Below are 17430 nucleotides of genomic sequence, written 5' to 3' on the forward strand. Positions count from 1 at the left end.
GTTACATGAGATCGATTAGCTGGAGCGTATGCATGTACACTCCAATTTTATTTGTATAACCCATTTATATTTGGTTTACTTTATTCATTATTACCTTTTTAAATTTAAATAACTAAGTTTGAACCACCACTTCCATCCTTTGGTCCCGGCACTCAATTTTATCCCTCAACTTTTTAAAATGGTTGTTTCAATGCTTTAACTTCACTTTCGGGCTCATTATCATCCTAGGACCGTCCGAGTGATTGTTTTAGTACTCAAACTTTATTGTCGGGCTCAATTTCATCCTTGAATTAACATTGTGCATTTCAGTCTAGTCCCTTAGCTTGATAGTTCATGGAAGAAATTGAACAAAAGTACGTTCGAGAACTGGAACCGTCACTTTGATAGTCGTGAGATATGAACCAAGCCCAAAATTAAAGTTTGAGCACCTCAATGATTATTTTGAAAGTTCAAGGACGAAATGGAATAACAACGCTAATATTGTACTCAGATCTCAGTGCTTTATAAAACCAACAAATTTGGGATTCTCATCAGAAAGAAAAAGAAATAGAGAATTTTGTTTTTCTGGTTTCTTTAGGATGGGGCTTGGCATTTTAAGGTTGGGCCTGTTGCTCGTCCAAGTCGGACCAGCGGCCCACCTGATGAAGTCACAAACTCACACAACAAACTGAAGAACTCGATCCATTCCTGAAACAGCCCATGAGTCCATAACCAAGCACCTCGGCCATGGCCTTCCCCGGCGACGAGGAAGACGCCGCAGCCACTTCCGCCGGCGACGCGGTGGTTCTAGAGATCACCGACACATCATCCTCCGCCGCCGCCCGTGATCCATCCTCACCTCGTCCCCCGCCGGTCTCCATCTCTGACCTCGCGCGCTTCGACCCGCTCCCATCCCCAACCGTCGCCGTTCGCGTTGACCGGCACAGGCAAGCGAGCGCTCTCTCATCTCAACCTAACCCCTAGCTGATTCGTGCGCTTTGGTAATCGAATCCTGTCTTGTGGCAGGCTAATCGAGAGCTCCTCCTACTTCCGCGCGCTCCTCGGCGGCAGCTTCAGGTTAGCGAAAACCCAAGCCTCGAGCTCTCGAGCTACTATTACTACAAGTTAAGTTAGTGGCGAGTGGCCAGGGTATCTCATGGACGCTGTCTGTGTGCAGTGAATCCGGCCGAGAGCATGTGAACGTGGGCTGCGATTTGGAGGCTGCCGTGCAAGTGCTGCGCTACCTGTTTGAGCCTTCCGAGAGCTTCAACATCACGCACAACAATTTCCTCCTGCTGTTGGAGGTACCCAGTCCTGAAAGTCTAGCGTTCACTGTTAATCAATTCTGAATAAATGATATAATACTTAGAAGTTGTGGTTGTCTAGTTGACAATAGCCTTTTAAATTAGTTATCTTATTTTTTATGCATTTATTATGTTTTATAAATTCTATGCCGTGATAATAGGAATTTCATTAGTACTGTCTACCATTGTGACCTCCATTAGCAGTTACCAGTAAACTAGTGAATCACAGATAGCTGCTGGAGGAAGATGGTCGTTTAGGCCATACTCATTAGCAATTTTGAGTCTAGTGCTACTGCCATCTGTTCATGGTAGGTACTACTCTAGGTCACTAACTTCATTTATCCTCCAGGGAGCTTTGTTTCTTGCTGTTGAGAGCCTTATAGTGGAGTGTGAAAGATGGTTCAGCTCCATAGCTTCTCAAACTTCCGCCATTTTTTCAGCTCCATTAGATTTCATAATTGAAGTCTGGGACTTTGCTCAAGAGCATGGTGAGTGTCTTTTGTTATGGTGTTCAGAAATTCTCATAGCTAATAGCTTCCACTTTAACAAAATATAGTCAACTCTTTGAACTTCTTTTTGCGCCGACTTTGTATATGTTTGCAGGTGTTACTTTTGTTCAAGAAATTTGCCGAGAATATCTAGCTCAGAATTTTGTAGGTACAATTACTGCATTACCATTGTACATTCACTTTGTGCATGTTCTTTCAAAAATATATTTCCTGGCAATGTTTGGTTCCTTTCTGATGTGCTCATGCATTATGCAACATGCTTTCTGTACCACTCCCATTCTGTGGACCGCGCAGGCACATGTTATCTCAAGAAGGTCATTTAATAAAATACCTTATGATTTGCTATGTTCAACGATCGAATGTCCACATCTGACGGTGGATAGGTTTGTTGTATCTTTTCTCAGTGTTATTCTATAACATGATTTTCATTATTCCCCTCTGTGAAGGAAACTAATTTGCTGCCCTTGTCCAGTGAAAAGCAATTGTGTGAGGCAATTTTGTATTGGGTTTCAGAAAATATGAAAACCTGTGAACAATCATACCCCAACTCTGTAGATGGCCACCTCTTCCTTCTTAGCAAGGTACACTATTCCTCAAAATATGTGGGTAGTATTTAATGTCAAGTCTATTCTGCCCCCCCTCAGTATCTGCTGTTGTATATTAGTTCATCAAGCATTTGGCTGTCTTGACTTATGCATATCTTTTCATTTGGACTGTTTCTGCAGGTGAAGATATGCCTTTTACCGTTGGGATTTGCGGCAGGTACAATTCCTAGATCTATAAATTTTAAGTGATAACAGACAGTTCTCATGTTTGCTCCTTCTTTTACACTACACATCTTCCATAATTTCTTGTCATGTATTAGTAATACAATGGTCAATGGAAAATTGTATTTTTAGGGACAAAGAGGCATTGGTTTGACTTTGGAAACAACATCGTCTGCACAATTCTTGATCTTCTCAAGGACAGTTTGAAAACTTTATTGGATGCTATTGCTGATGGTAACTTGGAGAGATATTGCATTCGAATAACAGAATATTCAAAGGTTTATCCACTTCCATTTAATATTGCAATGATACATTTAACCTGTCTAGAATGAATTCTTCACCTTTATGTTTCGTTCTCTTTTTTCCTGTTGCTTTGCAAAATATTACTTTTAGTGAATGAAACTTAATGCAACCTCTTCATGTACTTTAATCTGATCAAATGCTGCAAAATAGGTGAAGTTTATGATGTGATAGTTCAGGTTGACTAGATCTTTTTACAAGATTCATATTCTCTGAAATATTTTTGCTATGATAATGTGCTTGCTTAGCTTCCTTTGCAAAAAAGGGAAATTGCAAATGCATTAGCCTTGAACTTCACTGTCCAAGAAGATCATGCACTCTGTCTATTTTTAAGGATGATGGTTTTATTTTGCAGAACATAGTGCTTTCAGGATGTCCCCAAGTAACTACAGCATTCTTGTACATATCTGTTCTCCCTACTGATCTGGATGTTTCATTTAAGAGAAGGATAGTGAGTTCATACACCCAGGTTGATCATCGAAGCTTCATTCTTTATAATGAACTAGAGAAGGCTGCTAAAACCTTATCATTCAAGAATGTACACATGGTGGACATTTCAAAATGTCCAAATGTTCATTTTGGCGCAGCAATTGACTGGTTGAAGTTGTTTTTTCCAGAATTAAGGATATTCAGGGTTTCACATTGTTTATCCTTTCAATTTGATGATTTGCTATATCTGTTACTGAGATGTCCATGGATTGATGAAATTGATATGACTGTTGATACAAGCACTGTAACACCCAAACATTCAGTAGTCTCGTCTAGTTCTGAAGTCCTAAGCAAAGTGAAACCAAATCAGAAAAGATATGGCATACATTGTCCACCATATGACAGACAACTGAATTCGATTTTCTTAAATATATCAAGATTGACATTGGAAGGCAGAAGTGATATTGATGGTAATAGAAAAGATTTGTGCTTATCATCTCTTGCTTTGCAGCTATCCATATTGTTATTACCTTACCTGCAAGCTAGTAACTTCATTGTTTGCGCGTGTGCAGATGTGGGCTTGCTGGAGATATCTGTTTTGAAAAATTCTCTGTGCTATATAAACATTAGAAACTGCTTCCTGTTAACAGATGATGGTATTTCTAACCTTCTGATGAAGTGTACAAAGATCCATTCAATGGTTCTTTCTTATACTTCTTTTGGAAATCGATCAATTCAAACACTATGCGCTACCAATCCTTCTGGCCACAGCAGTGTACATGCTCATGTTATGGCATTTTATATTCAAGAATTACATCTGGATGGCTGCAAAGGTAAAAACAATTCCCTTTGTCTCATGCCCCAGATCCCTCGATGACTGAGCAAATGATAATTTATTTTTATGACATCAGAAATACGATGCTATGCTTGTTTTTCAGTTATCATTATGTTTGCCTTCCACTACTTAGGCATGCTGGCTAATATAGGTATATGTCAATATGTAGGTATTGACTCTGCTGCTTTGTCGCAGCTAATGAGCATTATAAGCATCACAAAGTTTCTGAGCTTAAGGGAAACATCACTTACAGATGGTGCACTCTGCAAGTTTGTTGGCTCTAGTCTCGAGTATCTTGACGTTTCAGAGACTGTGGTATGATTTTCTGTTTGAATCATTGTTTTTGTTCAATATGCCTGATCACTTTTATATTAATGTGTCTACTTTTTAGAAAATATTTATCATACTGATTATGTAATTTAGTTTTTAGCTTCTAACTAATCAAGCACTACAATTGAACAATTGATGAAACACTCATACTGGAATGTTCACTGAGCTAGGAGACTATTGATGAGTAATACATAGTGCACTGTGGCCTGTGGGGCTATTATTTCTATGTATCAGGTTGATATTTTATACACATGCCTGCAGGCTGCAGGGTGATAGAAGTACACGGTTCTTAATTATGTTGATGGACTTTTCTGCTACTTTATTTTAGTACGACAGCTATCATTTTTACCTTCGCATCCGAAGGACAAACCCCAAAAGTTTATTGTTAAGTTTGTTTTTTTCATGTACCATTATAGAGTGTGCTTAATTCTTTTCTTTTTGTCCATCGACTCACAGATTTCTATGGTATCATTAGCTCCAGTTATACGAAGAAATTGTAAATTGAACTGTCTGAAAACAGCTGGATGCCGTAGTCTTCTGTTGGAATGTGATAATGTAGAAAATATCAGTGGTAACAAGTACGGAGATTTTCTACAGGAGGTAGGAACTACCTGCTGTTTGGAGGATGTTGAAATGGGCTGGGGATTTTGCCCTATTCGAATTGAAGATCTTGCTCCTTCTTTTAGTAAAGTAAGGAAGATGACAATTGGTCTTGGCACAGCATTAGCTGAGAATGTCATGTGTGCTCTTCCTATGATTTGCCCATTCCTCGAGTCTTTGATTCTGAGGTTTCAGGTGTGCCCCAACACTCGACGGCATGTTAAATATGAACTTGTGCTTTTCACTCCATAACAAATTGACAATATACATCCAGGTGATATCTGACAGAGTTGTTAGAAATCTATTGGAATCAGCAGTAAATCTTCATGTGCTTTGCCTGCACTATTGTCTTGGTAGTTTAACTTCATTTAGTTTCCAAACAAAAGCACCTGCATTAAGAGTATTGCAGCTTCATTGGGTTACTCCATGGCTTACAAATGATGACTTGACAATCCTTACAGAGAATTGCAATTTAGCTGAACTTTCACTGTCCGGTTGCAAACTCCTTGACTCCAGTAAGTTTTACTTCCAAATCCAGTGGCTCCTGTAATTTGGTCATTTTGAGTTTTCACTTTTTCTTGATCTACAGACTCTCAAGACATTGTCTCATCTGGGTGGCCAAACTTGGCACTTTTACACCTTGAGGTATGATGGATAAGTCTCATGTGTGGCTGGTCTTTGTGGGGTTATGCTGCTCACATGGTCCTTGTGGCTGTTTTTCTGTTTTTAGGACAGCATCTTAGACTAGAGGACAGCATCTTAGAGGACAACATCTTAGACTAGAGGACAACATCTTAGCTAGGACAGCATATTAGCATTTTAGACTAGCATCTTGGCATATGCTTGGCTGGCTAGCAGCCTATAAATATGTAACCCCAACCCCTCAGGTTGGTATGGCATTTGTGTGAGTTTGTGTGAGAAATAGACAAGAAAATTGCCCCAACTCCTAGTGTCATCCTCTCTCGATGAGAGTAAGAATTCTCCTACTACCAAGAGTGAGAATTCAACGACTAACAACTAGATAAGAAAATTGCCCCAACTCCTAGTGCCATCCTCTCTCGATGAGAGTAAGAATTCTCCTACTACCAAGAGTGAGAATTCAGCGACTAACAACTGGTATCAGAGCCGTATTATCCTGTAGCCTGAGCATCTCTTGTTCATCTTCTCTCCTAGCCCCACAACAGCCCCAGCTGTTGGCAGCAGCAGCTCCTCCGGCCGCTCCTGTTCACTCCTCTCCCAGCTCGTCTGAAGCAGCCCTCTCCCCACGCAGCAGCCCCCCGGTAGCGCGTCATGTCCGCAGGGCAGTCTCAGTGCTCGGTTGCGTCGAGCACGCGGCGTCGGCAGGAGGCCGAACTTGCCGCGGCAGAGGAACGCGAGCGAGCGGCGGCAGTGACCGCTATGGCGGCGGCAAGGGCGTCGAGGCTGGCAGCGGCGGAGCTGGCAGCAGCCAGAGCGGAGGTGGAAGCAGCGGCGGCGGCGGATGCAGCGCATGCGGCGGCAGCGGAGGTCGAGTTTCTGCGCGGCAGCGTCAGCAGCTCCGTTTGTGCTGACGACAGTGCCGACGCGGACCTCGAGCTGCTGGAGAGGGAGGCAGCGCGAGCGCGGGCGGCGCAGTGGGCAGCCGCGCACGCCCACGAGTGTGGCGGCAGCCCAGACAGGCGCGGACGCGCTGGCGGCGCGCTCCTGGAGGAGGCGCGCACGACGGTGGCGCTCCTGGAGGAGGCGCGCACGGCAACGGTGGCGGACGGGTCGATGGAGATCGCGGCCTTCACAGGCAGCGTGGCTCTCTCTCCCCGGATCGGTACCGTGGTTACCACGGGTTCCAAGCTGTTGTCAGGGACGTCGGCCCCGGCGTTGGGTGGCCTACCCTCACCAAGACCAACTACGTCGAGTGGGCTGCAGTGATGAGGGTAAAGCTCCAGGTGCGGCACATGTGGGAGGCAGTTCGGTACGGCGACGTCGACTACGACCTAGATCGACGGGCGCTGGATGCTCTCATCGCTGCAGTCCCGCCCGAGATGCAGTTCTCGCTTACCAGCAAGCGGACTGCCAAGGAGGCTTGGGACGCCATCGCTGCGGCACGCATCGGCAGCGACCGCGCCCACAAGTCCACACTGCAGGCACTTCGCAAGGAGTGGGAGAACCTGGCCTTCAAGCCAGGTGAGGACGTTGATGACTTTGCTCTCCGTCTCAACACTCTGTTGCAGAAGATGGTGCAGTTCGGCGACGACACCTACGGCGAGGAGAGAGCTGTCGAAAAGCTCTTCCGCTGCGTCCCCGAGAAGTACAAGCAGATGGCTCGCTCGATCGAGTCTCTGCTGGATCTCTCCACGATGTCGATCGAGGAGGCGATAGGTCGCCTCAAGGTCGTCGACAGCGATGAGCCACAGTCCCTCTCGGGGCCCATCACCACTGGCGGGAAGCTCCTTCTCACTCGGGAGCAGTGGCTTGCCAGCCAAGGTGACCGGAGGAAGGGGGAGCCTTCTTCCGCGACAGGCGGCCGCAAGCGTGGCAAGCCGCGCAAGGCGCGCAGAGACGCCCAGGCCGGGGCGCGAGGACGTGCCGAGGGTGATGCCCGCGGAGGCGCCCAGGGTGGCGCCGCCGGCAGGCACAAGCCGGCACGAGACGACACCTGCCGCAACTGCGGCCAGCATGGCCATTGGGCCAAGGACTGTCGATAGCCACGACGCGGCCAGGCCCACGTCGCACAGGCGGAGGAGGAGCCGGCTCTGTTCATGGCACATGCCAGCATCGAGCTACCTCCAGCGGCACCGGCCGCAGCGGCTCTCCTCCACCTTGACGAGCCAAAAGCACACGCCCTCCTCGGCGACAGCTCCGGCAACGACAAGACTGACGGGTGGTGCCTCGACACCGGCGCCACCCATCACATGACCGGTCGACAGGAGTTCTTCACCGAGCTTGACTCTAGCGTCCGAGGCTCCGTCAAGTTTGGGGATGCCTCCGGCGTGGAGATCAAGGGCGTCGGCTCCATCATCTTCACCGCCGTGTCTGGTGAGCACAGGCTGCTCACCGGAGTCTACTACATCCCCGCGTTGAGGAACTCCATCATCAGCTTGGGACAGCTGGATGAGAACGGTTCGCGCGTGGTGGTTGAGGATGGAGTCATGAGGATTTGGGATCGCCGTCGTCGCCTTCTTGCCAAGGTATCCAGAAGCGCAAATCGACTCTACGTCCTTAACGTGCAGGTGGCACAACCCCTCTATCTCGCTGCTCGTCGGGACGACGAGGCGTGGCAGTGGCACGAGCGTTTCGGGCACCTTCACTTCGAGGCCCTGAAGCGGCTCAGTGCCATGGAGATGGTGCGAGGCCTGCCGTGCCTCGACCATGTGGAGCAGCTCTGTGACGTCTGCGTGTTGACGAAGCAGAGGCGACTCCCCTTTCCCCAGCGGGCGAGCTTTCGAGCCAAGGAGAGGCTCGAGCTCGTGCACGGGGACTTGTGTGGCCCGGTGACACCGGCCACACCGGGAGGACGACGCTACTTCCTGCTGCTCGTCGACGACTTCTCCCGCTACATGTGGGTGATGGTCCTCGGCAGCAAGGGAGAGGCTGCGGACGCCATCAGGCGTGCGCAGGCTGCTGCGGAGGCGGAGTGCGGCCGCAAGCTGCGTGTGCTGCGCACCGACAACGGCGGCGAATTCACGGCGGCTGAATTCGCGTCGTACTGCGCTGATGAGGGCATTCAGCGCCACTACTCCGCGCCGTACAGCCCGCAGCAGAACGGCGTCGTCGAGCGACGCAACCAGACTGTTGTGGGGATGGCTCGGGCCCTTCTCAAGCAGCGGGGGATGCCGGCTGTCTTCTGGGGAGAGGCGGTGGTGTCGGCCGTCTACATCCTCAACCGCTCGCCTACCAAGGCGCTCGACGGCAGGACGCCGTACGAGACTTGGCATGGGCGCAAGCCGGCGGTCTCCCACTTGCGGGTCTTCGGCTGCCTCGCGTTCGCCAAGGAGCTTGGCCACATCAGCAAGCTCGACAACAGGAGCACTCCGGGAGTGTTCATCGGCTACGTGGAGGGCTCGAAGGCCTACCGCATCCTCGACCCGAAGACACAGCGTGTGCGCACGGCGCGCGACGTTGTGTTCAACGAAGGGCGAGGATGGGCGTGGGACAAGGCGGTGGACGATGGCTCGGCTCCGACGTACGACGACTTCACTGTCGAGTACGTCCACTTCGAGGGAGCTGGGGGAGTAGGCAGCTCTTCTTCGGCGAGCGCGTCTACCCCAGTCCCTGAGCCTCCACCGACCCCGGCGCCTGCTACTCCGACAGCACCACGCTCTCCAGCCAGGACCTCGGCTGCGATGAGTTCTTCACCGGCTCCACCACAGCCGGCAACGCCACGCACTCCAGCATCGACAGGCACCTCTCCGGGCACGTCTACTCCAGCCCGTGTCGAGCATAGCCCGGTTGAGCTCGCTACTTCGCTCTCTCACGACGAGGAGCGCATCGACGCGTACCACGACGGCGAGCCATTGCGGTACCGTACGATGGAGAACCTTCTCGGCGACCAGCCGGTGCCGGGACCAGTGCCTCACGACCTGGAGACGCAGTTGCACCTTGCGTGTGACGACGGCGAGCCTCGGTCGTATGCAGAGGCCGAGAGACACGCGGCATGGCGCGCCGCGATGCAGTTGGAGATGGATGCGGTTGAGAAGAACCGCACCTGGGAGCTTGCTGACCTTCCTCGTGGTCACCGCGCGATCACCCTTAAGTGGGTGTACAAGCTGAAGAGGGATGAAGCCGGCGCCATCGTCAAGCACAAGGCTCGCTTGGTGGCACGAGGTTTCGTGCAGCAGGAGGGGGTCGACTTCGACGACGCCTTTGCTCCCGTGGCACGGATGGAGTCCGTGCGACTCCTCCTTGCGCTAGCTGCCCTGGAGGGCTGGCGTGTTCATCACATGGACGTCAAGTCGGCGTTCCTTAACGGCGACTTGAAGGAGGAGGTCTACGTGCACCAGCCGCCGGGATTTGCGATCCCCGGCAAGGAGGGCAAGGTACTCCGCCTGCGCAAGGCCCTTTATGGCTTGCGGCAGGCACCGAGGGCGTGGAATGCCAAGTTGGATTCCACGCTAAAGGGGATGGGCTTCGAGCAAAGCCCGCACGAGGCGGCCATCTACCGACGGGGCAATGGAGGAAATGCCCTGCTGGTGGGTGTCTACGTCGACGACTTGGTGATCACCGGCACCAAGGATGCGGAGGTGGCGGTATTCAAGGAAGAGATAAAGGCCACCTTCCAGATGAGTGACCTGGGGCCTCTCTCCTTCTACCTGGGAATCGAGGTGCACCAGGATGACTCTGGGATCACGCTTCGACAGACCGCCTACGCCAAGCGCGTCGTTGAGCTAGCTGGGCTCACCGACTGCAACCCAGCTCTCACTCCGATGGAGGAGAGGCTGAAGCTGAGCCGCGATAGCACGACGGAGGAGGTAGACGCTACGCAGTACCGGCATCTTGTGGGGAGCCTTCGCTACCTCGCCCACACACGGCCGGACTTGGCATTCTCTGTCGGCTACGTTAGTCGGTTCATGCAGCGACCGACGACGGAGCACCAGCAGGCCGTGAAGAGGATCATCCGCTACGTTGCGGGGACTCTCGACCACGGCCTCTACTACCCGAGGTGCTCTGGGGCGGCACGCTTCGTCGGGTACAGCGACAGCGACCACGCCGGCGACATCGACACCAGCAAGAACACGAGCGGGATCCTCTTCTTCCTCGGCAAGTGCCTCGTTAGCTGGTAGTCGGTCAAGCAGCATGTGGTGGCCCTGTCCAGCTGCGAGGCCGAGTACATAGCGGCCTCCACCGCTTCGACTCAGGCGCTCTGGCTTGCTCGATTGCTTGGTGATCTCCTCGGCAGAGACACTAGAGCGGTGGAGCTCAGGGTGGACAGCAAGTCCGCTCTGGCCCTGGCAAAGAACCCCGTGTTCCACGAACGCAGCAAGCACATCCGGGTGAGGTACCACTTCATCCGAGGCTGTTTGGAGGAAGGGAGCATCAAGGCGAGCTACATCAACACCAAGAACCAGCTTACGGACCTGCTCACCAAGCCCCTTGGGAGGATCAAGTTCCTTGAGCTCTGCTCCAGGACCGGGATGGTTCAACTCTCCCACAAGACGACGCACAAGACTTAGGGGGAGAATGATGGATAAGTCTCATGTGTGGCTGGTCTTTGTGGGGTTGTGCTGCTCACATGGTCCTTGTGGCTGTTTTTCTGTTTTTAGGACAGCATCTTAGACTAGAGGATAGCATCTTAGAGGACAACATCTTAGACTAGAGGATAGCATCTTAGCTAGGACAGCATATTAGCATCTTAGACTAGCATCTTGGCATATGCTTGGCTGGCTAGCAGCCTATAAATATGTAACCCCAACCCCTCAGGTTGGTATGACATTTGTGTGAGTTTGTGTGAGAAATAGACAAGAAAATTGCACCAACTCCTAGTGTCATCCTCTCTCGATGAGAGTAAGAATTCTCCTACTACCAAGAGTGAGAATTCAGCGACTAACAACTAGACAAGAAAATTGCCCCAACTCCTAGTGTCATCCTCTCTCGATGAGAGTAAGAATTCTCCTACTACCAAGAGTGAGAATTCAGCGACTAACAAGGTATGCCTAACTGCAATCTCGACAATTTGAGTAAACCTTATTGTGTCAGTGCTGAATATCTGATATTTTTTCCTCTAAAATCAAATTTCGGGGTTCAGTGGCTAATATAAGTATATAACTAAACTAAATAAATAGGACTTGCTTTAGTGGTGGGGCAGCAAAAGCCTTTTTAAAAGAGTAGCTTATAAGACTAACAAAATAGCATGTCCATATTTTGTGCGCCAGCATGTACTCTACAGCTCTATTTCATTCACTGCTAGATGTTTTATATTGTATTAGTTGAAACTTGATTTTTGAAAGTATTTGACTTCCAATGCTATAAAAAGTATACTTTACAAATATCTAAAACTCTACTCAATGTCTGAAACCATTTTCATCCTGTACACGCCTTCTTTTATGGATTGCATTATTTTTCCATATACAGGAGTGTGGTAAAATAACAGTTGAAGGGGTTTCTTCTTTTCTCAGTTGTAAAGCTTTGGAAGACATCCTACTACGGCACACGGTGAGTATGAAAAATATCATAGCAAGTTCTTTAGATATAGTTCTAGTGAATCCTAAAACACAATGTAGAACTGTACTAAATGATGCGAGCAACTTAATACTTGTTAGTTGCTACCCAAAGAGGAAGTGGTGCCTGACATGGCTACAGTTGAAACAAACTTTCACCATGCTGTTGCAAAATTGCAGTCCATCTATAATTCTATATGTGTCATTTCCAGGACGTATACCATTGTAACTTTTCTCTGTTGAAGAAGTTGAATTGTTGATTGGTTATATAGTTTCTGAGAGTTGAGAACCGCAGGGTAGGGGCATTGGAAGGAGCATCATAGACGATGCTATCAGAGAGGTGCCTTCCTTCTCCTCTAGTTTATCGTCTGGCACCATCGGTTTCGAAATCTGTAACTCGGTGACATTTGTTGCAGTTACCACTACTGCGGAAGCTGGCTTTGGATCTATGCGATGCCTGTGAAGAAGGTTACGATAGCCCGAATGTGAGCACAGAAAAGATTTCTATCTGTAACTTTGATAAGACAGATGCTAATATATCAGTCTTTATTTTGTAGAATGCGGAAGGAAAGATGATTAGAAGTGTAAGGATGAGTCGATGCAAGACAATGAAGGGGTCCTGTTTGGAGGTCCCGAGACAAGGGTCTTCAAGGCCGGTGCACAAGGACACCGTAGTGCTGGAATGGAGCAGCAGAAGGCTCACAACCACCATAGTGAGTGAAAGAGTGTGATAAGCCTCTTTTCTGTTCCTGATGAAGTACACTGTTCGTTTCGCTGAAATTTGACTTATGCCGATTCGTTGTGAGAGGGAAACAATGTTCCTTTGCTGAAAAGTACCGCTGAAGAACAGGGCGATTCGCAACATATATGGCTTGTATGAATGTTTTTTTTTTCCTGCTGATTTTGAATCCTTTTTCTGTGTGAAGTTATACTAGTGTGATGGACACGTACTTGGTTCCATCCCTTTGTCTGTATGTGTGGTACCAAGCGAAGAAGATCATCTCTAGACAAGTTTGTCCCGAGACCAAACTGTAATAGCGTTTGCAGTTGTATACATGTACTCTCATACGTTGTGTTGATCCACGAACAAAATTTGATATTGAACTTTTGTATGTATAGTATTTTCATGCGTTTTCTTCAGGAAAAAAAAGATTGTCGTAGACTTTGGAATTTTTGGATGACCATATCAATATCCAGTTATCCATGTTTGAAATTACAGCTGTATAACAGTAATATGAATGCAGTAATTTTAGTAGCAAGCGCATGTATAACATCAGCAGAGGCAAATACTGTCCGCCACGTCATTAACTAGCCTGAATCATCATCAATCAAGAAAATTTAAAAAGTATTTTCGCCAAAAAAAATTCTGATAAACCCTTCTCACCGATCTGCATATCTGCCTGCCAGCTCCCCGCCTCCCCGCCTCCCCGCCTCCCGCCGCCGGTTAGGGATGGCCCACCCCTCCGCTGCCGCCGCTGCAAACCCTAGCCCTGGCACCGGCGAGGAAGGAGCCGCCTGCTCTCCGCCGTCGTCGCCTCCGTCTCAAAGGGGGCGGGGCAAGGTGGTTATGGTCATGGGCGCCACGGGAGCCGGCAAGTCGCGGCTGGCCATCGACCTTGCGGCCCACTTCGCCGGCGTCGAGGTGGTCAGCGCCGACTCCATGCAGCTCTACCGCGGCCTCGACGTCCTCACCAACAAGGTCCCCCTCCACGAGCAGAACGGTCTGTCTCTGACTCCTCACCACCTCCCCCAACTTGAGTTTCCTCTCAGATTAAATGCTCGAACCCGTTCCATGCGTTATTCCAGGTGTTCCTCATCATCTCCTTAGCGTGATCGATCCCTCCGTAGAGTTCACTTGCCGTGATTTCCGCGACCATGCCGTTCCGGTAAGCCAATGCTGCTACCACTGCCTCTACAAGTTTCAGTACTGGACCTGGGTCACATGATGATAGCTAACGCCTTCCCCCCTGCTCACAGATTATACAGGAAATATTGGATCGCGGTGGCCTCCCTGTGATTGTCGGCGGCACAAACTTCTACATCCAGGTTCAAATTTGAAGTGTCCTGATTTCCGTATCATCAAGTCCATCTGCTTTCTGTGTGACCGCAGTGTCTGAACTACCGTCGTGTTTTTTGCCCACATAATATTTCAGACTCTTGTTAGCCCATTCCTCTTTGATGATATGGCAGAAGAAATGCAGGACTGTACTTTGAGAGATCACATAGATGATATAGGTGAGTAATAAGTCATGTTAAATGTTCCTTGTTCTTAGTGTGTAGCTCAATTCCCAAACAGCGGTTGACATGTCTGTTATCTATGCCAAACAGGCCTTACCAATGGCGATGAAGGCAGTGGGTATGAACGCTTGAAGGAGATTGATCCGGTGGCTGCGCAAAGGATCCATCCAAACGACCATAGAAAAGTAAGGGTGTTGCCCAAGTTTCCTGACTTTATATAACTATGCAATGTTAGAATTCCTTCTTGTACAGGTTCTCATTTTCCTATGCCATTGATTGTTCTGTGTTTTTCCATTCTGCATGCGTTGGTCTATTGCAAAGATCAAACGCTACCTTGAGTTGTATGCAACGACGGGTTTCCCACCCAGTGATCTTTTCCAAGGAGAGGCTGCTAAGGTGAGGAATTTCTCTACACTTGTCTGCTCGGTGCTTCTTATCAATCTTGTAGAAATCCCAGTGAAACGCCCTCCTTTTGTCATGAACGTGAACCCATAATCGCCTCACAACACTCCTTTTCTTTTTCCTGTTTGAGTTTGAACTTGTTGGAATTTCTAGATGTCTTAAATGAGATCATTGGTTGTGTCAGAACAGAAATGGGGTCGGCCTAGTAACTCCAGATTCGACTGTTGTTTCCTGTGGGTAGATGCTGATCTTCAAGCTCTGGACAGTTATGTCAACAAAAGGGTTGATTGCATGATGGATGCTGGCCTGCTGGACGAAGTATGCAACATATATGATGCAGATGCTCTCTATACCCAAGGGCTGCGGCAGGCAATTGGGGTCCGTGAATTTGATGACTTTTTCAGACTATATTTACCAAGAAAAGAATCTGGTGAGGATTCTTCTGCGAGCTTGTTAGGTATACATGACTATCAGCTTAAGAGCTTGTTGGATGAAGCTGTTTCCCAGCTGAAGGCAAACACTCGCAGACTAGTTCGACGCCAAGTAAGCACTTAGCATCCTGTGTATTTTTATGTTATTGCTGTCTTTTGGAAGACTGTCAGACTGAGCACTGATACTTGGCTCACTGTAAACTTCTTACCTTTTTTTTTGGCCTTAAAGAGACGGAGACTGCATCGACTGAGTAAAGATTTTGGGTGGAATTTGCATCGCGTTGATGCAACCGAAGCATTCTGCTGTACGTAAGGCCATCTAAACTCCTTCGGTGCACTGTCAAATGTGTATGCCTTCTCTGCAGAAACTCATAATCTCTCATGTGTGTTTTGATAGGTGCCACTGGCGACTCGTGGCAAAAGAAAGTTGTTGAACCTTGTGTGGATGTTGTGAAAAGGTTCCTGTCTGACAATTCAACTCTTTTACCAAGCACAAGCGCCTCAAATGGTGTGGTTGGAAGTGTAAGGGGCCCGTCAAGAGAGCTGTGGACGCAATATGTGTGCGAGGTGAGTCTAGTTTTCCAAGAGCTGTATTGTATCCATAAGAATGCAGACGCCGAAAATTCTGTTGCAGAGTTACCGATGATGAAGCATGGGTGTTGTGTTTATTTAACTCCACAGGCCTGCGACAACCGGGTGCTGCAAGGGGCGCACGAGTGGGAGCAACACAGGCAAGGGCGAGGCCACCGGAAGCGAGTGCAGCGCCTGAAACAGAAGAGCCTGAAGCCATGGCCATCAGTGTCGCAAGACTGCAGCTGATGGGGTGATGGCAGCTGCAGGTGGCCATTTGTTCGCAATCGAGTGATGAGGCATGCAGTTCCAGGCCTTGAGCAGTAGACGAGCTGAAAAGCGTTTTAAGTTTTAACATGATGAATCACATGTATGTATGTGGATGGGGTGATTGGTCTTGCTAATGAGTTCACTGAAGAATGTTTTGATTAATAATTGGGTGATCTGCCGCACGTGCGTGTTTTGACTGGTGATGATAAGAACCAAAGTAATTGGCAGCAGGCCAGCAACAAAAACGGCGGGGGCCAAAAAGCGCGCTGGTGGTGACGTGGTCCAATTCCAAACAAAGATGTCTCGCGGGCACTCATCATAAACTTGCTAGCCTGACAGCGACAGGCGTCCCAATGGGGGGAATTTTCGCCACCATGCTTTAGCTGGAGCAGACACAGGCAGGTGCTGCTGCCTGTAATTATAAGGCAGGCAAGCAGCTAGTAGTGGAGTAGTAAGCTTGCACACCTCCTTTCTCTTCATTAGAGCCGCCGTTTCACGATGTCGTTGGGTCTGCACCAGTACCACACGACGGCCGTCTAGAAGGCACACAACATAGTATGAAGTCGATCTTGGTGGATACATGAACATTCCTTTTTTTTCTTGTCCCGCGGAAGTGGATACATGAACAATGGTCCATCCAAAGAGTACAAATTGGGCACATTCTTTTTTTCCCCTTTAAACACTCGTATACACACAAACTCTATAAACATATGCACCGATGCATGCATACATTGCATCTAGGACTTAAAACCTAATAGACATGTTTGATCACATGGAATATAGATGCTCAATTAATACAATTTGACAAAATACTACCATAACAGTATAACGTAGGACCTCTGTTTGGATCACGGTCGATTGTTATAATCTGGATTCTGTATAGGATTACTACAATTGAGATTAGATTATAAAAATTAGAGTGTTTGGATCATTAAATTAATTATAGTGGATTATCCTTGGTTAAAGTGACAAATGCTTACAATCTCAAAAGGCAGCTCTCAACTGGATTATAGGATTATTATTATAGTCTCAACTTTTATTATAAGCAGCCCACCTATAATCCAACATGTTTTGTTTGCAATTAGATTATTTTAGTTGACTATTATAATCACACAGTGGATCCAAACAGAACCTTAGGTGTCCTAACAAAACAAATGCATCAAGATTGTACTCTTCTTTCTCTTAGAAAAGTAGTTTGATGACCCCGTACGCCTTCCTCGTCATTACTTGGTTAGGCTATCCCCTACAACGAAAATTTTCTACTTGTTTTCTCATGTAAAAGTTTGGTTGGGTTGATCATTCTCTTGAACTAAAGACCGGTAAACATTCTTCTTTT

At 48.2% G+C, this 17430-nt stretch overlaps 1 protein-coding gene across 1 annotated transcript; it reads left to right on the forward strand.

Moving 5' to 3' along the window:
- The first annotated feature begins 667 nt into the window (after positions 1-667).
- LOC136457191 (BTB/POZ domain-containing protein FBL11-like) lies at positions 668-16285 on the forward strand. The gene is given in 29 exon segments (XM_066457234.1): positions 668-926; positions 1006-1056; positions 1157-1283; positions 1633-1771; positions 1887-1936; positions 2087-2175; positions 2265-2373; positions 2518-2554; positions 2692-2837; positions 3215-3758; positions 3861-4121; positions 4293-4438; positions 4910-5248; positions 5328-5568; positions 5643-5698; positions 12098-12178; positions 12479-12523; positions 12600-12668; positions 12741-12908; positions 13517-13904; positions 13990-14069; positions 14161-14229; positions 14337-14418; positions 14512-14606; positions 14743-14817; positions 15013-15366; positions 15484-15559; positions 15652-15821; positions 15936-16285. Coding segments are annotated over 29 exon segments (4425 nt in total). The 5' UTR covers positions 668-726; the 3' UTR covers positions 16074-16285.
- The last annotated feature ends 1145 nt before the right edge of the window (positions 16286-17430 follow it).

The sequence above is a fragment of the Miscanthus floridulus genome, chromosome 6, assembly GCF_019320115.1.
Source record: "Miscanthus floridulus cultivar M001 chromosome 6, ASM1932011v1, whole genome shotgun sequence".
In the NCBI taxonomy this organism is placed as follows: Eukaryota; Viridiplantae; Streptophyta; class Magnoliopsida; order Poales; family Poaceae; genus Miscanthus; species Miscanthus floridulus.